Raw genomic sequence first — 22719 nt, forward strand, 5'->3', positions numbered from 1 at the left:
AATTGTTGCCCAAGCAGGAATGTGAACTCGGGATCTAGGACAAGCAATTTTTCCAGTACCAGTGGCTGATGCTTCTATAATTGTTTTTGTTCTGTATTTCTTAGATGAACTCCCTCAGACCTCTTGACAAATATAATTTTCTTCTAGCACCTAGCATGATGCCTGACACATAGTTGTCACTCAAAAAATTTTTGTTGAGTTGAAATATATATGGATTTTGTTCCCTTTCCCTTAAAATGATATGGCTATGGGCCTATTTCTCCCATTTTTACACACACAAAAAGACAATAGTCCCTTCACAAAAAAGAAACTTTAATCACAAAGTATTTGTCCTAGATCCACAAGAGTAAACACAGATTTGATTTTAAAGACCCAAGGAGCTACTTCCTTATCATTTCCTTATCATATCTTTTCAACTGCAGGTGGGTAAAAACATCAATTGCATCTGAACTTCTAAATCTCTTTGCTTTGAAGTCATGCAGCACCTGGGTGTAGAAAAGTTTTATCATTTTTGGAGAAGGGATGCAATTTTGGAAATGCTTGCTCTGTTTTCTCTCCCTTGTGTACCCTGTGATGCATAACATAAGGAAAACAGAATGTTTGCTTAACAAGTCTTTGGTATTCACTTCTCTTTACTAAGATTAAGCTGTGATCTCATGTTTGTGATAGAACAAATCTCAGCTGCTGGGGGTTAGGGAGGCAGGGTAGTGGTGATGCTGCAAACATGGGATTAGGATGAGGACTGAAAGGCCCACAGCAGGAACAGGTGAACCACCAGGCAACAAAGACCTTATTTAGGACCCAACACTAATTAGGTTTTTTTCCAAAGGTTGTCTTTTGCTGCTGTTTTTCTCAGTGCTTATTTTCCCTTAGTTGTTTTTTTTTCTATATGTAATCCATCCTGCTGCATTTCTCTAATCCTAGAGATCTGTTAAGGGGCCATTGCTGGGTAAAGAGTGATTTCAGACTTTGATTTTATCAGCTTTCTAGAGCTCACAGTTCCCGATGGGGAGGAATGCAGCAAGTCTCTGCAGCCCTCTGAATATACCCCATTGAGGATGTGGAGAAATTAGTAGTAGGGGCATGTCCTGCTATAACCCAAGAGAGAGGGTGCTGGAGTCCCCCCTGTAGAGAACATTTCCTTTTAGGATTAAGGGTTTTTTCATAGACATGGGGCACTGTTTTTTTAGTGGGGAAAAATGTATTCTCTAATAAGCTATAGCCCACAGGTTTTGAGATGATCACCAAGTTATGTTTCTAAGGAGCAGATGGTTCCCTCCATTAAACATCTCCCCCATGTCCACACTGTGGCCGTCGGCTTAAAACAGACCTTGTTGGGAAACCACTGACATCATTTAGGAGGTCCCAAGGCCTTGCTGGCAAGGTTGGACATAGTTCTGTTGAAGATAGTCTCAGCTGGTTTTTTCATACCAGAAGTGGTCTCAAAATGTAACATAAGATTTTTCTTCTTAAATGTTGAAGCAGCAAAGTCATACTTGGGTCACCACTTCAAATTGTCCATGTTTTAGGTCAAGAGCAAAGAATCACCAATTTAAAGCTAGAAGGAACCTTAGAGCTCATCTAGTTCAACACCTTCATTTTACAAGAGAGAGCTGAGGCCCAGACAAGTTGACTTATCCAAGGTAACAGGTAAAAAATGAGAGAGCTGAGATTTGACTCAGGTCTTGGAACAAATCTGAATGCAAACCCAGCATTTTCCCGCTGTACCATGCTGTCTCACTTACAACTTTAAGAGTTAGGGCAGTTTTTCTTCAAGCTCATCGAGTTATTGGGGCAATATATAACTTCCAGATTGTCTGAAGTATCTGCTTTAGTTTTGTTTTCTACAGAATCCAAAAGAGTTAATCCTTAGTAAATGAGAGAAGCACATGAACACTCCCATCATCACCACCATTACTATTCCCACCACCACCAGAATCAAGGTCAAACCAGTAAGGAGTAATGGAGAGGCAGGGATAAAAAAAAAAAAAGAGTTTTAATTCTTGCATTCTTTATGCTAGCAGGTTTTCTAATAAGATCCAGCCCTAAATTACCAGGTCTCTGTGTCTTGAAGGTGGGTGGCAGAACCTCTCTGGAATCTCAGCTGGACTCCCCGTTGGAAGGGCTAATGGACAGGCATTAGGAGGTGAAAGTGGTTCATCCTTTGCCATCCAGGCTGAGCAGATCAAGAGCAGTCCACCAACTACTAGAAAAACTCCAGCAACCCAGCCCAGAAAGAGGGCTTCTCCAAACTCCCACCGAGGCACAATTTCAGGGATGTGTTCGTCCCAGAAATCCTGGACTGTGCTGTAGGCTACCCAAGAAACAGGGAAAAGAGTTGAGGCTGCCGCCACCTCTGCTAGCACCCCAGCGAAGAATCTTAGCCACTTCTTCAGTCTCCAGCTGACTCCCTGGAGCTGGAAACAATCAGAACCAAGGCTGGAGAGGAGAAGACCTAGGAACCCCAGCCCATTGGAGGCCACCATGAGTATCCTGGATGCTCGGAACTCCTGGGGCAGAGCTAAGAAGGATTCAAAGGTCTTGCATACTATGGCCCCTTCCTCCTGGATAATACAGACCTCCCAGAGTCCCATGCTCCAGTTCTCCATTTCGTTCAATTCCAAGTTGAGATTCTTCCACAGGGGAACAGCTGTAGTGACACAGGAGCAGATCCATCCAAGGAGAGAGAGAAGCAGTGCCCCTAGCTGTATTTTTCCATTAAAATTCCAGGCCATGGTCACTCACCCCCAGAAGGGAGGGAGGGAAGGAGGGAGGAGAGGGTATTGATCTTTGGGATTTCTCTGTGCTGGCCAGCAGGGCAGGGCTCCCCAGGGGCCAGAGCAGAAAGAAGCTGTGCTCATTAACACTTGGGGAACTGCCTGGACTCAGCCTTCCAGGAAACAGCAGAGGCAGGTGGCATAAGCCTGGCAGCTTTGGGGCTAATAGGCGTGCCCAAGGTTATGGGAACAGGTTGGGGTATGAGAAGGGAGGGAATCCCACAAAACGGAAAGAAGCCAAATGGCAAGGGATAGATAGCACTGTGCATGCATTAAACTTTTAAAGGCTAAAACCTCCTTCCTCCCTATATAAATCATTTTTTAAAATCCCCAATATACCCACAACTAAATTCTCCCCACCTAAACTCTTGTCACTTTTTGGGGTATCTATTTGAGGGTGGTGAAGTACCCCCTCCTGCCCCATTCTATCACTTCCTATTTCTGTTTCTATTTGCTGCTGCTGCTTGGGCAAAGAAGCAGTCACTGAGGTAGGAGAAATTCCTCTGACCCCTGTACCTTCCCATCAGTAATCCAGCAAAGGTATATCTGAAACCTCTGAAACATCTCTGAAACAAGTATAAGTAAAAATCTGTAATTTGATGCTGAAAAAAAAGTTAGTTTGACCTGATGGGTTTTATAGATACTTAAAAAAAAGTATGACTATCTCTTTCCAACATCTCCACCCCACCACCAAAGAAAATTGTACCATGTATCAAAGTACAGTCTAGTAAAATAAATCAACACATTGTCTGTTGAAAATAAATGCCTCATTCTGAACCTATAATTCACCACCTCTCTGCTGAGAGGGGACACATACTTCACTATCAGTCCTCTGAAGTCATAGTTGATTCCTGAATTTATTACTCTTTTGAAATCCTTGAGAAGAGGGTCTGTTCCCTCCCTCCCTCCCATTTCTTTGTGTCCTCAGAACTTAGCACAGTCCCTGGCACATAGTGTTTTGTAAATGCTATTCCACTGTCACATGAGTATGGATAGCATGTAAGGTAGTATTCTTCTAGCTCATACATTGATCTTCCCTCAGTTTTTTCCCTCTATAAACTGTGATGTACAAGAAGATAAAGACAAATGCATTGGCTTAATTAGGGAAAGGGAAGAATTAAAGACAAAAGTAGATTAATTGTTATATTGATGGTACTAATATCTATGATCATAAAGATTTAGATCTTGTATGAACTTTAAAGATTCACTGAGGACAGCTAGGTGTCTCAGTAGATAGAAAACCAGTCATGGAGACAGAAGGTCCTGGATTCAAATGTGACTTCAGATGCCTCTTAGCTGTGTGACCCTGGACAACTCACTTAACCCTGATTGCCTAGCCCTTGTGTGAATTTTAAAACTATTCCACCCTAATCAGACCATTCTTTAGAAGATCTGATTTAGATATTTCCTGATCAATAACAATGGAGATACTTGGAATAACAGAATCAGGTCCTGGAAACTCTACATTTTCCACCCTACTCAATTTAACAAGATTTTGAAAGGTCTGCATCAAACTCAAGATTTCATTATCTGAGGAGATGGCCTTCAACAGACGTGCAAAAAAGGACAGACCTCTGGGCTGTCCTAAGCCAAGCTAAGCCCTCATTGGTACAGATGAGATGCAGAAAAATGATTAAAAACAGCCATATAAGGCACGTCACTTCCTGCCTCTTTCTCTTTCCCTGGAGAGACGACTCTGGCTGGCAGCATGCTAAGCATTCTGACATCTTGGAGTGTTAGGTGGTGAGTTTTTCCCTGGAGCTGATTTCAGGTTTGGGCATCTTAGCTGAGCCCCTTTGTTTTATAGTGTCCTGCTGCCTTGTGAGGTCACTTGATTCTAGTTGTTGTATTCTGGTTCTTAAAGACTGGATTTCATCCTTAGTTTTTTAGTCGTCCTTTTCCTTTTGGTCTGATTTTCTTTGGAGGTCATCTTTCATCTTCTTCACCTCATCTTTCATCTGTTTTGCCTCATATTTCATCTCCTTTGCCTCATTTTCCAGCTGGTTGATTTTGGCTTTCAAGACACTATTTTCTTGTTTTAGTTCAAGTGCCTCTGCTTCCAGATGACTTATCTTAGTTTTTAAGTTCTTTTCCCAATTGTCTTCAGCCTCTCTTAATTGTGTTTTGAATTGCATTTGGAGTTCTTCCAAAGCCTGTATTCAATTCGCTGGGATTTCTGATTTTTCCTTTGCTGATCCCTTCCCCTCTGTTTCCTTTGCTCTTTGCTCATTACCTGTGCAGGTGTCTATTGTAATTTCTTTCTTCTTTTTCTGTTGTTTGCTCGGGTTTACCCCTTCTTTGCTCCCCATATTTGTCTGTGCTCTTGCTCCTCTCATTTTTTTTTTGTTGTTTTGGGGCTGTCAGTCTCCCCTCTTGGAGCTTTGTCAGATCTCTTGGTACAGTCTCTAGGGGAGGAATGTTAGCTTCCCTGTCCTCTGGAGGCTTTTGATGGATTAAGTTCCAGGGTGACTCCTGGAAGGCTGGGCCACCAAGGCTCTCTCCAGTTCTCTCCAGCTGCTTCTCCGCTGTCTGCAATGTTCCCCAGTGCCTTTCCCTGCCTCCCTGAGCTCTGAGGAGTCCTGATGGGATTAGGTTCAACTGGATTGGTCTGGATGTGCCCCGAGGCAATGGTGAGACTGGAGCCTGATGGAGGGACCCAGCCACAGCCCTGGTCTCTCCCTGGCTTCCTCCCCACGGTCCACACTGGACAAGCTGAGCCCCTTTGGAGGTCAGACTGATTCCTTCCTCCTTCATACTCCAAACCCTTAATCCCTTATCTCCTGATCTCCCCACCTGATACTAATCCAACAGGGGGAGAGGGAGAGAAAAAATCTACTCCTTCTTTCTTCTTCTTAAATCTTCTCTACTATATCAATTAAATCACCATAAAATTTGGCAGCTGACTTGGGTATTTTATTATTTGGGTTTTTCATTAGGATTTTTTATAAATAAAACCCTTGGTGACCTAAATTAATTATACATTCAGTCTCAGCCATAATTTTACCCTTTACAGTTGCCATTCTTCTGCCTTGGAACTGATATATAATATTCTTTCTAAGACAGAAGAGAGTGGTTTAAAAAAAGGCTAACAGAGGTTAATCAATTCAATAAATATTATTATTAAATACCTATGATGTACAAGTTCACTGTGGTAGACATTAGGCATAGAGAGGCAAAAAATAAAATAGTCTGTGGTTTCAAGCTAATATTTAGGCATCTAGAATACTGCACCTAGAGCCAAGAAAATCTAAGTTTAAATTCTGCCTCATGTACTTCCTAGCTATGTGACCATGGGCAAATCACATCATCTCAGACTGCCTCAGTTTCCTAGTCTGTAAAATAGGAATAATAATTATGCCCATCTCCCAGGGTGGTTGTAAGAATCAAATGAGAATATTTGTGAAGTGCTTTGAAAACCTTACAGCACCTTATAATGCTCACTATTATTATTAGTTGTAATAGTATTAGTAGTAGTCGTCATCGTCGTCATCTAGGTGTATACAATATATACAAGTAAGTATAAACAAAATAATTACAAGATGGAGACAGCTAATAATACCTGGGGTGATCAGGAAAGGACTCTGTATGTAGAACCTGACAAATGAGCTACACTTCAAAGAAAACTAGGCATGGGCAATGAGGTGGTTCAGTGAATAGGTTCGGGCCTAGAGACAGGGGGTCCTAGGTTCAAATCTAACCTCAAACATTTCCTAGCTGTGTGACCCTAGGCAAGTAATTTAACTCCACTTGCCTAGCCCATACTACTCTTCTTGGAATCAATACTTTGTGGTGATTCTAAGAGGGAAGGTAAGAGTTTTTTTTTTTAAAGAGAAAAAAAGAAAACTAGGTATTCTGTGAAGTGGAAATGAGGAAATTCATCACAAGGGGAACCAACTACTTGTGCACTTAGCACAGAGGTGGGAAATGGGATGCTGTCTTGGAAAACAGCTCCAGGCTGGTTTGACTACAGTGGAGAAGGGAATGGGAATAATGGTAATCCCATTGGGAAGTGTGTGAATACTCTCTAGTATATTATATGAGTAATATGAAATAAGAATTGAGAGGTAGATGAGAGATGGATTCTGAAGGGCTTTAAATGCTAGGCTGAAAAGTTTATATTTTATCCTTGAAGTAATGAGAACCACTGAAGCTTTTTGTTGTTGTTCTTGTTAACTTTATTTTATTTATTTTATTTTAAACCCTTACCTTCCATCTTGGAATCAATACTGTGTATTGGTTCCAACGTAGAAAAGTGGTAAGGGCTAGGCAATGGGGGTTAAGTGACAGGATCACACAGCTAGGAAGTGTCTGAGGCCAGATTTGAACCTAGGACCTCCTGTCTCTAGGACTGGCTCTCAATCCACTGAGCTACCCAGCTAACCTATTTGTTAACTTAAAAAAAAAAAAGTTACCTTCTGTCTTAGAATCAAGAGTGTGTATTAGCTCCAAGGCAGAAGATTGGTAAAGGCTAAGAATGGGGGTTAAGCTTAGGATCATACAGGTAGGGAGTGTCTGAGGCCAGATTTTAATTCAGATCCTCCTGATTTCAGGCCTGGCATTGTCTACCCCATACTGTCTAGCTGCCCCTACCTACTAAGCTTATTGAGTAGGGGGGAATCCCCTTGAAGCTTCCTAATTTAAGAAAAATTCATAAAAATAATACAAAAGGGTTTCCTTAACCTTGGAAGATATAGAAATGGGATTAGAAAAGAGATCAAGTGAAAAAGAACCAGAGGACATCTCACTGCTACTGTGTATATCCCCAAAATGTCAAAGATGAAAGAAAAGTCTCTTATATAACAAAATATAGCAACACATTTTGTAGTTGTAAAAATCTGGAAACAAAGTAGATTTCATTGACTTGGAAATGACTAAACAAGTTGTGGTCCATGAATGTCACAGAATGTTATTGCAACATAAGAAACAGTGATGATGATGAATCAGAGAAGCATAGAAAAATTAACATGAAGGGATGCAAAGTGGAGAAACAGAACCAGGAAAATAATATAAACAAAGACTACTGTTGGAAGAAATGGAATGGGATAGAATTATTGTATAGGTAGTGAGATTGACTTTTGTAAGGAGTAAGGCCATTTCTTTGTGTGAGGCGAGGATAAGGACATGGTAACAGAAGGCACCTGAGTGATAGCAGATTAGGAATAGGGGAGAAGAGAGAATTTATGGCAAATGGCTTTAATTTTAAAAAATAAAATATAAGGGAAGGTTCTCAGCTGAGAAGGTGGGAATAACGAAAGGCAGGGAAGAACTGAAGTGATATTAAAAGGTCTAGAAGACTTGCTGTTAAGATTGGAATAGTGAGCTGATATGAGAGGTATAGAAGTTTTGCCTAGCAGCCATGAGGGCTCAGTTGAATCTATACAATATAAAATTCTGGTGGATCCAGTTAGAATTGTTGTGTGATTTTCTCTGCTTTTGATCAACAGCATGTATATATAAGTGAAGATGGTAGGTGGTGGGAATCATCCAAGACTAAGACCTCATTAAAGGAGGAAGGGAAGTGATTTGGAAGCCTGTAGACTACAGCCACCATGGTTTTAATTGAGTAGTCGATGTGGAGGAGAGGTTACTGAAAAGTGGAGAAAGAAGGAGGACATGGAAGTTGCAATAGGTAGCAAAACGTTTTTCCAACTCTACCACCTTGACCAATGGGCCAACAGGAATGAGTGGAGGAGCAGCCAATACTGGAAAGGATGGGAAAGACAGAAAGACTCTCATCAACAGGGATTCAATGATTGCCAGAAGATGGGAAGAGTGGGAGAGGAAAAGATTTAGGAAGAAAGGAAGTCTATAAAACAGGTATTCCAGAAGGCACAGTGGAGAAGGTGAGTGCCCATTCATTTTGTTGGAAGTTTGGGGAGGGATGATTGAAGGGAATGGGAATAAGTAATTGAGAGATAGGAGATAGGGAGTGAAGTTTGGCATCTGACCAACATTCAGAATTACTCGAATGCGTGATATGAGCAGGTCTGAGAATGTTCATCATTGAGTAGGGAAAGTACCACTCCTTTTTGGCTGGAGGTTGGTCAGGAGATAGCAGCCAGAAATGGAAGTTGAACCTGTACAGGAAGAGAGAGAAGTCCAGTTCCTCACCAACTTTCCTCTACTTCCCTCAAGCTTTATGCACAGCAGAAGAAGGAAAGTCATAGGAAAGGTTTTTCCTCCTAGACATGAAGGCTTTCCAAAATCCCTGTGGGAAATCTGGCTAGTAGCAGGTTGTGTCTTGCCTTAGTGTAGGTCCCTAACATTCTTCCCTGCATAAGCAGAAGATGGAAGGCATGTAGTTAAGGTCAGAGGAAGTTCTTGCTCCTCTTCTCACCTAAGACTGGTGATCAGCAGGAGGAAGTCAAATTGGGCTGGAAGTCTGCCAGACCCCTTGCTGCCTTCCCTCAAGAGATTCATGCATTTTAAAAGACTGCCTGCCCTTTGATCTAGCCATATCACTGCTGGGTTTGTACCCCAAAGAGATAACAGGGAAAATATATGTACAAAAATATTCATAGCCGTGTTCTTTGTAATGACAAAAAAACTGGAAAATGAGGGGGTGTCCGTTGATTGGGGAATGGCTGAACAAATTGTTGTATCTGATGGTGATATGATACTATTGTACTGAAAGGAATAATGAACTAAACAATTCCATGTGAACTGGAAAGACCTCCAGGAATTGATGCAGAGTGAAAGGAGCAGAACTAAGAGAATGTTGTACACAGAGACTGATACACTGGCACAATCAAACATAATGGGCTTCTCTACTAGCAGCAATGCAATGACCCAGGATAATTCTGAGGGACTTATGAGACAGAACCCTATCCATATCCAGAGAAAGAACTGTGGGAATAGAAATGCAGAAGGAAAATATATGCTTGATCACATGGTTCATTGGGGATATGATTGGGGATGTTGACTTTAAATGATCATTCTATTGCAAATATTAATGATGTGGAAATAGGTTTTGAACAATGATACATGTAAAACCCAGTGGAATTGCATGTCAGCTCTGGGAGGGTGGAGGGGAGAGGGGAGGAAAAGAATATGAATCATGTAACCATAGAAAAATATTCTAAATTAATTAAATAAAAAATGAAAAATAAAATGAGCCTACTTAAAAAAAGAGAGACTCGTGTAGCAAGAAATGGAAGGCTGTGGTTGAGGAAAGTCTCACTTAATTTGTCATCTAAATCTGGAAAAACAAAAATATAGAAGTAAAAATGTTTTTTTTAAAGAAAAATACCAGCAAAGCAAAAATAGTGTCTTAGTATCAGCAAAAGCCGAAACCACTCTGACTGTCCTTCCAAACTAATCTTTAAAAAGTGCCTCAAAATGACAGGAGTCAAAAACCAATAGCAAGACAGAGTGAGGGAGCTCTCCTGCTCAATACAACTTGTAAGTTCAACAGAAAGAGTTGATTTTCATGGGATAAAGGGGAACTCGAGGCAAAATGACACACAAGGGAGTGCTGGCTGACCATCTCCCACCTAATGCACCATGTTTCATGACTGGGCATAGACTAATTTCGGGATCCTGATATGCAGGCTACACAAACAAAAGAGAGCCACAGACCCATCGCTTGATGTCCCAACCCCAGGCTCTAACCTGTAGTGAGGGATGGAAGCCTATAGTCCACCACAATGCTGGACCACTTCAAGCCTGCACTGCTGCAGTGAAGAGCTAGCCGCAGGCAAAATAGCTCACAGCTGTAAAAATTAAAATTAGCCTCAATAATAAAAATATTATATTTTAGATTTATTAATGATCATTAGAAATCAAGGAATAAAGAGGATACAAAATAAAGACCATGTGCCCATGGCTGATTAGCCATTTCAAAATCCCTGCGCTTAGCTTACCACCTCCACCATGCTGGCTGCGAGCCCTAGAAAAAGACTCAAGAGGACTGCCCACTAGCTAATATCCTCTGTCTACAGGAAGTACATAATGACAGGAAGTCAGTGGACTCTCAGGAAATGTAGTTTTTTAGGGTAACAGATTTTCAATTACACATTCCTGCCAGATGATTATTTGTGGGGGGGCTAGTCTCCCCAATTTGATCATTTAACATAATCAACTTTTAAATTACAGTAATTTGTGAATAAAAGGGAAAAAGAATAAAACCAATGATTGCTAGGTGCATTGACAAAAAACCAGTTGGGGGCAGTCTCCTTCAGCATAAGAGTACACATACAAAACAAATTCATTCAACCCCACACAGTTCAAATCACCACATCCCAAAGTTCACTCTGGATCTTCTGGTGTAGTGTTTGTCTCTGAAGGCATCTTCATGGTGCCTTCTCCAAACAGTTCACTTTCTGGATTTGGAGAGGTAGCATGTTTCTTAAACTAAAATTACTCTCAAAAAGAATTTAAGCTTTGCATTTTAGAATAATAATACATCCCCCCCTGAAGAGGATGTTGAAAAACACAGGGATCACATAGAATTATGGCTGAGTTATGAGGTATATGAATCAATTGGCAAGAGAAATAAAAAACATCAAAAAATCCAAATAAAATAGAAAATCATTTGTGGATGAAATATAGACTATCAAAGTCTTATGTGTAAAAATTCTAAGTAAAAGAAAAATAAATATATAACATGTCCTGACAGGGCCCAACTAAAGTAATTTCTATCCCACAAGTCTGTAGGACAAAATGCAGTAATATTTCGCTTACTCATTTGCAACCAAGACTACAGGAAGTTGCCATACTATAAAAGAGAAAAGGGATTAGATTATAGGAACAAATGGAAGCCAGGATGGAGCCAGAATAATCGATGTCATGTATTTTATATAGAGTGTGTGGTACAAGGAAGACCTGCATTTAATACATGTTAAACAGCTTCAACCTCGAGTCTCACACATGATTAAGTCCTTGAACTCTTTGCGCAGAATGTCATCAATCCATGTAGGATTGGTTTGGTCTCTTTCACTTTGTGCTCTATTGGCACTATGCAAATAGTGCTTCTTTAGCACTGTGCAATGGCTATTTTTGTATTCCCTTCTCCTGGAATCAGACAGAATCATTAATCAAAGTCCCATAAATTTTTTTAAACAATCAATGGTATCATTTTTATAGTCTAAAGCTTTTTGGGTATACATTAATATTAGAACAAATGTATTTTAAACATATTACTGCAAATTCAAAAAAGTTAAAGAAAATCTTAATACTGGGGACATGTAGTTCAAATACAAAAAGGAGAGAAAAATAAAACTGAAATAGTATATTGCACATGCAAGAAAAAAACAATAATAAAAAATAAAAAAATATATAGCTTACAATCATTGACACACTGTGTCAGTTAAGAAAAGGTAGAATGCAAAGGTTTCTCACCCCCAAAACGAGATCCATTTTCTTTTCAAACTTGGCCATGGAGGGGCAGAGTCAAGATAGCGGCTTAGAAGCAACAAAAGTTCAGACCTCTGAAAAGCCTTCCTTACCAATCACAAACTGAATGCTCCTGGAAACTGAAATTCAAACTTAACAACAGGACAGAGGCAGGGAACCCTCCTTCTGGACTCAAATCAAAAGGTACACCCCCCAAAAGCCAGAATCCAAGAACACTCGGGTCTAAGGGGAAAGCAGAGGGAAGGTCCCAGGACCCCTCCCCTCCAACCCAGAGGGCTGAGCCCCCAGCAGCAGCGGGAACTTCTGGGTGGGCAAAGGTGCTAGTTTGGAGGGTCTACCTTGTGAGCAGTGGGGCGCCGAGCTCGGAGCATCCAACGTGGACAGTGGGGAGGAAGCCAGGGAGAGACTAGGGCCATGGCTGGGTCCTTCCATCTGGCTCCAGTCTCACCATTGCCTCAGGGCACATCCAGACCAATCCAGTTGAACCTAATCCCATCAGGACTCCTCAGAGCTCAGGGAGGCCTGGACCCCTCCCCCCCCCAGAGTGCAGGGCCTCCGGCAAGGACAGGAACCTCGGGGTGGGCAAAGGCACTGGGGAACCTTGTGGATAGTGGAGAAGCAGCTGGAGAGAACTGGAGAGAGCCTGGGCGGCCCAGCCTTCCAGGAGTCTTTGGCCTCAGAGCACATACAGCCCAACCCAGTTGAACTTAATCTGATCAAAAGCCTCCAGAGGACAGGGAAGCTAACATTCCTCCCCTAGAGACTGTACCAAGAGAACTGACAAAGCTCCAAGAGGGGAGACTGACAGCCCCAAAACCAAATCAAACTTGGCCAACAGGTAATGCATATTCAAGAAGTATCAAAGTCCTCAAAGTTATAATAGCCCATTTAATGACAATAGCAAACAAACCCACTATCATATTTTACATGAGTCTGCTGTATGGCATTTAAAGCTAATGGATACTTGTCACAGGTTTTTCAGGTGTAGTAAATATTTCAACCTTGGCTGAGATATTTTTAAACAAAGTAAAATTTATTTGGGTCTAGAACATTACTAAGAAATCTAGATTGTTCTGGTGGAAGTAAATTAAACTGAAGAGTTACAAATGAGAGATGCTCCCTCTTAGAAGCCATCCAAGGATACCATGCCCTGGGATCAACTTCTCAGCTCCTTTGGTATGAGACTTATGTCCCATCCATTCACATTTTTACAAATGCAGGAGGTGGGGATTATAACTGTACTTCACTTCAGCTACTAAAATGGACCCTTTAGCTCTTGTTACAAATAACTCAAGAGGTAGGCAAAATGATCAGTTGTTAAAAAAAATCTAAAATTCATGTTTTAAGAACCTTTAAAATAAATTTGAGATATTTAGCTCATTAAAATTTCTAAAGGTTGTTATATAATTGTAATTAGTTTTGATGAAATCAATCCATTATCTATGTGACAATTTACAAAGCCAAAATGGAAGAAAAAGCTGGGTTTTTTTAATGGGCTTTTACAATATTTTGTTCAGTAGTTATATAGTGATATATTCTGTTACTATAACTATAGTTATAGTAACAGAATATATCTAATAGTTAAAACACAGAAAACTAAACTGATTCAGTGTAACACAATAGTACTGAATACATTAATATATGAACTTAAAACAACAGAATTAAATCTTAAAGCAGACAATCAGCAAAATACAATAAAATACAGAGACTTTCATAAAACAATGGAATCTGAAAAGCTTAAATTTTTCACCTCCAATCTCTTTAAAGTTCCTTTCCCGGAATCTCCCATAGTGAGGAAGAACATAGGTTTGAGGAATCCCAAACTGGATGAATCTTAGAGACTGGGCAGGTCCAAATGGCAAAGGGTTGTAGGGAGATGAATTTCTCCCCTGAATCTCAGGCAAGATAAGTAAAAGGATCAGAGCACTCATAAATGGTAGAAGCTGTTTGAAATAGGCAAAGTACTGCTCTTTCATAGAGTACACCATGCTTGTAATTTACTTCCTGTTTGGAAGAGTAACTTCCTTTTTCCCTCCCCCCCCCCCCCCCGAGGTAAAATCCCCCCAGCCATGTGGAGAGGGAGTTGGGAGGCTAATCGTTGCCTAAGGAAAATACACTCCAGTTTTTGCCAGCTAGTTTGTGATTCTGAAGACACAGCTGCAGCTACCAACAGCCCAACAGGACTGGTGCTGGGGCTGGGCTGGGGCCAGAGATCAGGAGGAGGGTTCAGAAGCAGGAGCAGCTGGAGCCAGAGTTCAGGAGGAGGATTCAGGAGTAGGAGCAGGCCGTATCAGCAACAGCAATGACAGAGGCAGTGGTGAGGAACTGAGGAACATGGGCTCAAGCAGATGGGTGAGAGAAGAGGCTTATCTCTTCTTCACCAAAATTCCCCTAGCTAAAAATATCCTGGCTATTAGGGAGGGCAACCAGGAAAAAAAGTCAGGAAAGAAAAAGTCAGCAGCTCCAAAGAGAGGGTGGGTGGGGTGGGCAAAACGCCTTGGCAGGAGAAATGTGGCTTAAAATTTATCTAGGCTATCTTAAGAAGAAAACCTGAGAGTTTTTCTCATCCCTTCTGGTTGCCAAAAACTCTAAAAATTAAAATGAAATCCCAAATAATAAGATATTATATTTTAGGAACTTTATTAAATGATCATTAGAAATAAAGGAATAAAGAGGATACAAAATAAAGACCAAGTGCCCATGGCTGATTAGTCATTTTGAATTTCCTGTGCTTAGCTTACCACTGTCACCATACTGGCTGCAAGCTCAAGAAAAAGACCAAGAGGATCGCCCACTCACTAATATCCTCTGTCTACAGGATGTACATAATAGGAAGTCAGTAGGCTCTCAGGAATTGTTGTTTTTTAGGGTAACAGATTTTCAGTTACACACAGTGCTGATCTCTGCAAGCTAATAGCAGATGTAAAGATTAAAATTTAGGGGAGACTGAGGCAGGTAGAAATTAGTTTCTCTCTGCAAGGAGTATTATATTTTTAGAGGTTTATTAAAAGTTAAGGATTAAAGAAAATACAGGATAAGAAAACACGTGACCAGGCCACAGAGAGGCCTAGACACAACCTCACCTACATTATGAAAAGAGCCACGTCTGCTCCAAAATGGAAGTCCAAAATAGAGCCCTCAAAAGCCTTTGCAATCATCTTAAATATCTTCTTGATCTTGCCCACCTCAGAATTCCGTGAGATTACAAAGCATTTTGGGGAAGTGGAGCAAGGGCTTGTGGGGACTGAAGTCCAGAGTTCAAATCTCAATTTTACATTCAGGAAATAGAATCAACTAGCAGCTTTCAGAATTCCTAGCCCACAGGCAAAAAAAAAAGGCTGGGAAAATGAATAAACAGCAAAAGAAACACTCAACCCTCAAATATTTCTACAGGTGTAAAAATGGAGATTTGAACCCTAGACTTCAATCCCCAGAAGTCCTTGGTATTTCCCAGAATTCCCTATAATCTCACCTGAGTCTACACCTGGGTGAGATCACAATTAGTATTTAAACTGGCAGTAACACCTACCTCGCCCTCTTCTATGCTCTTCTATGCTCATGCTCTCTCTGCTCTTCTATTGCAATGATATAGTAAGTAAGTAAGTAAGTAAGTAAGCTTGGGGATTTTGAATTGGCTAGTCATCCCTAGGCACATGGTTTTCTATTTTATTTTTCTTTATTCTTTGATTTCTAATAATCTTTTTTTTTTTAATATATTTTATTTGATCATTTCCAAGCATTATTCGTTAAAGACATAGATCATTTTCTTTTCCTCCCCCCCACCCCCCATAGCCGACGCGTAAGTCCACTGGGCATTAGATGTTTTCTTGATTTGAACCCATTGCTTTGTTGATAGTATTTGCATTAGAGTGTTCATTTAAAGTCTATCCTCTGTCATGTCCCCTCAACCTCTGTATTCAGGCAGTTGCTTTTTCTCGGTGTTTCCACTCCCATAGTTTATCCTTTGCTTATGAATGGTGTTTTTTTTTCTCCTGGATCCCTGACAGTTGTTCAGGGACATTACACCGCCACTAATGGAGAAGTCCATTACGTTCGATGATACCACAGTGTATTAGTCTCTGTGTACAATGTTCTCCTGGTTCTGCTCCTCTCGCTCTGCATCACTTCCTGGAGGTTGTTCCAGTCTCCATGGAACTTCTCCACTTTATTATTCCTTTGAGCACAATAGTATTCCATCACCAACATATACCACAGTTTGTTCAGCCATTCCCCAATTGATGGGCATCCCCTCGTTTTCCAGTTTTGGGCCACCACAAAGAGCGCAGCTATGAATATTTTTGTACAAGTCTTTGTGTCCATTATCTCTTTGGGGTACAGACCCAGCAGTGCTATGGCTGGGTCAAAGGGTAGATATTCTTTTGTCGCCCTTTGGGCATAGTTCCAAATTGCCCTCCAGAATGGTTGGATCAGTTCACAACTCCACCAGCAATGAATTAATGTCCCTACTTTGCCACATCCCCTCCAGCATTCATTACTTTCCTTTGCTGTTATGTTAGCCAATCTGCTAGGTGTGAGGTGATACCTCAGAGTTGTTTTGATTTGCATCTCTCTGATTATAAGAGATGTAGAACACTTCTTCATGTGCTTGTTAATAGTTTTGATTTCTTTATCTGAGAACTGCCTATCCATTTCCCTTGCCCATTTATCAATTGGAGAATGGCTTGATTTTTTGTACAATTGATTTAGCTCATTATAAATATGAGTAATTAAACCTTTGTCAGAGGTTTCTATGAAGATTTTTTCCCAATTTGTTGTTTCCCTTCTGATTTTAGTTATATTGGTTTTGTTTGTACAAAAGCTTTTTAGTTTGATGTAGTCAAAATTATTTATTTTACATTTTGTGATTCTTTCTATATCTTGCTTGGTTTTAAAGCCTTTCCCCTCCCAAAGGTCTGACATGTATACTATTCTGTGTTTACCCAATTTACTTATGGTTTCCTTCTTTATGTTTAAGTCACTCACCCATTTTGAATTTATCTTGGTGTAGGGTGTGAGGTGTTGATCTATTCCTAGTCTCTCCCACACTGTCTTCCAATTTTCCCAGCAGTTTTTATCGAATAGTGGATTTTTGTCCCAAAAGCTGGGATCTTTGGGTTTATCGTATACTGTCTTGCTGAGGTCGTTTTCCCCCAGTCTATTCCACTGATCTTCCTTTCTGTTTCTTAGCCAGTACCAAATTGTTTTGATGACTGCTGCTTTGTAATATAGTTTGAGGTCTGGGACTGCAAGGCCCCCATCATATGTGTTTTTTTTCATTATTTCCCTGGATATCCTTGATCTTTTGTTCTTCCAAATGAACTTTGTTATGGTTTTTTCTAAATCAGTGAAGAAGTATTTTGGTAGTTCAATGGGTATGGCACTAAATAGATAAATAAGTTTGGGTAGGATGGTCATTTTTATTATATTGGCTTGTCCTATCCATGAGCAGTTAATGTTTTTCCAATTGTTCAAGTCTAGTTTTAGTTGTGTGGCGAGTGTTTTGTAGTTGTGTTCATATAGTTCCTGTGTTTGTCTTGGGAGATAGATTCCTAGGTATTTTATTTTGTCTAAGGTGATTTTGAATGGGATTTCTCTTTCTAGTTCTTGCTGCTGAGCTGTGTTGGAGATATATAGAAAAGCTGATGATTTATGTGGGTTTATTTTGTATCCTGCAACTTTGCTAAAGTTGTTGATTATTTCAATTAGCTTTTTGGTTGAATCTCTAGGATTCTTTAAGTAGACCATCATGTCATCCGCAAAGAGTGATAACTTGGTCTCCTCCTTGCCTATTCTGATGCCTTCAATTTCTTTATCTTCTCTAATTGCTACTGCTAGTGTTTCTAGTACAATGTCAAATAGTAGAGGTGATAATGGGCATCCTTGTTTCACTCCTGATCTTATTGGGAATGCATCTAGTTTATCCCCATTGCAGATGATATTAGCTGTTGGTTTTAGATATATACTGTTTATTATTTTTAGGAATGACCCTTCTATTCCTATGCTTTCTAGTGTTTTTAATAGGAATGGGTGTTGTATTTTATCAAAGGCTTTTTCTGCATCTATTGAGATAATCATGTGGTTCTTGCTAGTTTGCTTGTTGATGTGGTCAATTATGTGGATGGTTTTCCTAATGTTGAACCAGCCCTGCATCCCTGGTATGAATCCTACTTGATCATGGTGAATGATCCTTCTGATCACTTGCTGGAGTCTTTTTGCTAGTATCCTATTTAAAATTTTTGCATCTATATTCATTAGGGAGATTGGTCTATAGTTTTCTTTCTCTGTTTTTGACCTGCCTGGTTTTGGAATCAGTACCATGTTTGTGTCGTAAAAGGAGTTTGGTAGAACTCCCTCTTTGCTTATTATGTCAAATAGTTTGTATAGTATTGGGGTTAACTGTTCTCTGAATGTTTGATAGAATTCACAGGTGAATCCATCAGGCCCTGGGGATTTTTTCTTAGGAAGTTCTTTGATGGCTTGATGGATTTCAATTTCTGATATGGGATTATTTAAGAATTCTATTTCCTCTTCTGTTAGTCTAGGCAGTTTGTATTTTTGTATATATTCATCCATTTCTCCTAAATTGGTGTATTTATTGCCATATAATTGGGCAAAGTAATTTCTAATGATTGCCTTAATTTCCTCCTCATTGGAGGTGCTGTCCCCCTTTTCATCTTTAATGCTGTGAATTTGCTTTTCTTCCTTCCTTTTTTTAATTAGATTGACCAGTACTTTGTCTATTTTGTTTGTTTTTTCAAAGTACCAGCTTCTTGTCTTATTTATTAAATCAATAGTTCTATCACTTTCAATTTTATTAATTTCTCCCTTAATTTTTAGGATTTCTAATTTGGTTTTCTGCTGGGGGTTTTTAATTTGATCGCTTTTGAGTTTTTTCAATTGCATTTCCAATTGATTGATCTCTGCTCTCCCTTGTTTGTTAATATGAGCTTTCAGGGATATGAATTTGCCTCTGATTACCGCTTTGGCTGCATCCCAAAAGGTTTGAAAGGATGTTTCGCCATTGTCATTTTCCTTGATGAAATTATTAATTGTTTCTATGATTTCTTCTTTAGCTAAACGGTTTTGGAGTATCATATTGTTTAATTTCCAATTGGTTTTAGATTTGGTTTTCCATGTACCATTACTAATCATTATTTTTATTGCCTTGTGATCTGAGAAGGCTGCATTCATTATTTCTGCTTTTTTGCATTTGTGTGCTATGTTTCTGTGACCTAATGTATGGTCAATTTTTGTGAATGTGCCATGTGGTGCTGAGAAGAAGGTGTATTCCTTTTTATCCCTATTTATTTTTCTCCATATGTCTATTAATTCTAATTTTTCTAAGATTTCATTCACTTCTTTTACCTCTTTCTTATTTATTTTTTGATTTGATTTATCTAAATTTGATAATGGTTGGTTTAAGTCTCCCACTAGTATGGTTTTATTGTCTATTTCTTCCTTCAATTCTCCTAGTTTCTCCATTAGAAATTTGGGTGCTATATTATTTGGTGCATACATATTGATTAATGATATTTCCTCATTGTCTATAGTCCCTTTTAACAAAATATAATTACCTTCCCAATCCCTTTTGATCAGGTCTATTTTTGCATTGGCTTTATCAGATATCATGATTACCACTCCTGCCTTCTTTCTATCAGTTGAAGCCCAGAAGGTCTTACTCCATCCTTTAATTCTGACCTTGTGGGTGTCAACCCGCCTCATGTGTGTTTCTTGAAGACAACATATGGTAGGGTTTTGGATTCTAATCCATTCTGCTATTCGTCTACATTTTATGGGTGAGTTCATCCCATTCACGTTCAAAGTTATGATTGTCATTTGTGGACTCCCTGGCATTTTGATTGCCTTCCCTAATTCTAACCTTTTCTTCTTCGGCTCTACCTTTTAGTCCAGTGATTTACTTTGAATCAGTCCCCCTTGTCCCCTCCCTTGATGTTTCCCTTTTTAGTCCCTCCCTTTTTGTTCCCTCCCCCTCCCCCCTCTCTTTCCCTCCCTTTTTGTTCTCCCTCTCCCCCTCCCCCCCTTGGTTTTCCCTTCTCCTTACCCTTGTTGGGTAAGATAGAATTCAAGATCCCAATGGATCTGGATGTTTTTCCCTCTCAGAGTTGATTTCCCTGAGATTGAGGTTTAAGTAAACCCCCCCCCCCTCTCTTCCTCTCCTTCTTATAGGAGTTTTCTTCCCCTCCCCTTCCCCTGTGAATCTTTGTGTGAGAACCATTATTCTATTTGGTCTTTCTTTACCCCCTATTTATACATTACATTTTTCCCACATATTAGTATACATAGGTTGATATAAATGTAGTCCTTATAGAAGAGAGTTTGAGTAAAAGAAGATAACATTTTTCCCCTTTCCTTAATATTTACCTTTTCAGGTATTCCTTGCTCTTTGATTTTCGGTATCAAACTTTCCACAGAGCTCTGGTCTTTTCTTTGCAAAAAGTTGGAAGTCTTCTATTTTGTTGAATGCCCATACTTTCCCTTGGAAGTATATAGTCAGTTTTGCTGGGTAGCTGATTCTTGGTTGGAGACCCAGCTCTCTTGCCTTTCTGAAGATCATGTTCCATGCCTTACGATCATTCAGCGTAGAACTTGCAAGGTCTTGTGTGACCCTGATTGGCATTCCTTTATATCTAAATTGTCTTTTTCTGGCTTCCTGTAGGATTTTTTCTTTTGTTTGATAGCTTTGGAATTTGGCAATTACATTCCTGGGAGTTGTCTTTTGGGGGTTTAGTGTAGAAGGTGTTCTGTGAGCTCTGTCAGTGGATGTATTGCCCCCTTGTTCTAGAATCTCTGGGCAATTTTCTTTGATTATATCTTGTATCACCATGTCCAGTTTGGTGTTTATTTCTGGCTTTTCTGGGAGTCCAATTATTCTTAAATTTTCTCTTCTCCCCCTGTTTTCCAGATCTATCACCTTGTCGGTGAGATATTTTATGTTCTCTTCTAATTTCTTGGTGTTTTGGCTTTGCTTTATTAGTTCTTGCTTTAAAGCCTGGTTTTCTTTTACAGTTTGGTCAAACTGGTTTTGTAGATGCGTGAATTTCTTTTGCATCATTTCCCACTTTTCCTCCCAGAGGGCTTCCATCTTTTTGGTCCTTTCTGATTCAAATTCTTCATGGGTTTGTGGAGAGTTTCTATTTCCTTTGGAGGATTTTGGAGAATTTTCTTGTATATCTTCTTCTATCTGCTCTGTATTTTGTATTTTGGCTCCATAGAATGTGTCCAGAGTCGCCCCTTTCTTCTTATTTTTCTTGGTATTTTGGGGCTTCTGTGCTTCTGTGGAGTTTGTCATCTCTGAATGTGGAGGATTAGCTTTTCTTATCTCTGGTGATCCGAGGCTTTAGTCCTGGGCAGATGTTGGTTCTAAGAGCTTTCCCTGGGTTAAACTGAATGTGCCTCACTGGAACTGGAATGGAAGGGTCGGACCACGAGGCCTCACTCTCCCCCTGGCTCGATTTCCGGAAGTTGCCTTCAGAATCCCTGGCCGTGAGGCTGTTTCGTCGGCCTGCTGGGGGATGGGCTGCCGCTTCCCCAAGCTCCAAGAGCACAGACTTTCACTGAGACTTGGATAGCAGGATCCAGCCCGTGAGGCTGTCTTGCCCGCCCTGAGGGTTGCTGTTGTTTTGACCAGCTCTCTGCAGCGGAGGCCCCAGGCAGTAACTTTCACCCGGACCAACCAGCTCTTTGCAGCGGAGGCCCCAGGCAGTAACTTTCACCCGGACTGGGACTTGGGTAGAAGACCCTGAGGGTTGTTGTTCCTCAGACCCTGCTCTCTGAGCCCGGTGCGGCTGCCGCTTCCGGGAGCCTTGGACTCTGCGCTCCTACCCCTGAGGTCCGAGGGATCTCGGGTTCTGGCTTTTAAGGGGAGCCGTACCTTTTGAACCGGGTCCAGGTCCAGGAGGAGGGTTCCCAGGGTCTGTGCTGTTGATCGTTTTGAATTTCGGCGCCTTAGGAGCTTCTAGTTTGAGATCGGTCAGGAAGGGTTTTCCGGAGATCTGAACTTCAGCTTTCTCTAAGCCGCCATCTTAACCGGAAGTCCCGATTTCTAATAATCTTTAATAAACCTCAAAAAATATAATATTTCTATTACTAGAGACTAAAATTAATTTTTACACAGGGAAAAAGAGCAAAGAATGGAATCAACAAGGGATGGTGAGATCCAAGCAACCACATTCAAAACTTTTTTAAAAATGGGAATTGGTCTCAAGCTCTAGAAGAACTCAAAAGGAAATAAAAAATAAAATAGAACAGGTTGAAGAAAAATGGGAAGAAAAATAGGGAAAGAAATGAAAGTAATACAAAAATAAAAATACAAAAAATAGGTTAAGAAGCAAAATTGACTGGTGACTCTTTTTTAAACCCTTACCTTCCATCTTGGAGTCAATACTGTGTATTGGCTCCAAGGCAGAAGAGTGGTAAGGGCTAGGCAATGGGGATCAAGTGACTTGCCCAGGGTCACACAGCTGGGAAGTATCTGAGACCAGATTTGAACCTAGGACCTCCCATCTCTAGGCCTGACTTTCAATCTACTGAACTACCCAGCTGCCCCTTGACTGGTGATTCTTGCTAA

The 22719-nt window shown here is 40.3% G+C and overlaps 1 protein-coding gene across 1 annotated transcript; it reads right to left on the reverse strand.

Annotated features, from left to right (window-relative positions):
- Positions 1–291: 291 nt before the first annotated feature.
- On the reverse strand, positions 292–2928 carry CLDN25 (claudin 25). The gene has a single exon (XM_007494778.3). The coding sequence runs from the start codon at positions 2733–2735 to the stop codon at positions 2046–2048; it is 690 nt and encodes a 229-aa protein (XP_007494840.1). The 5' UTR covers positions 2736–2928; the 3' UTR covers positions 292–2045.
- Positions 2929–22719: the final 19791 nt, after the last annotated feature.

Source organism: Monodelphis domestica, chromosome 4 (assembly GCF_027887165.1).
Source record: "Monodelphis domestica isolate mMonDom1 chromosome 4, mMonDom1.pri, whole genome shotgun sequence".
NCBI classification, from domain to species: Eukaryota; Metazoa; Chordata; class Mammalia; order Didelphimorphia; family Didelphidae; genus Monodelphis; species Monodelphis domestica.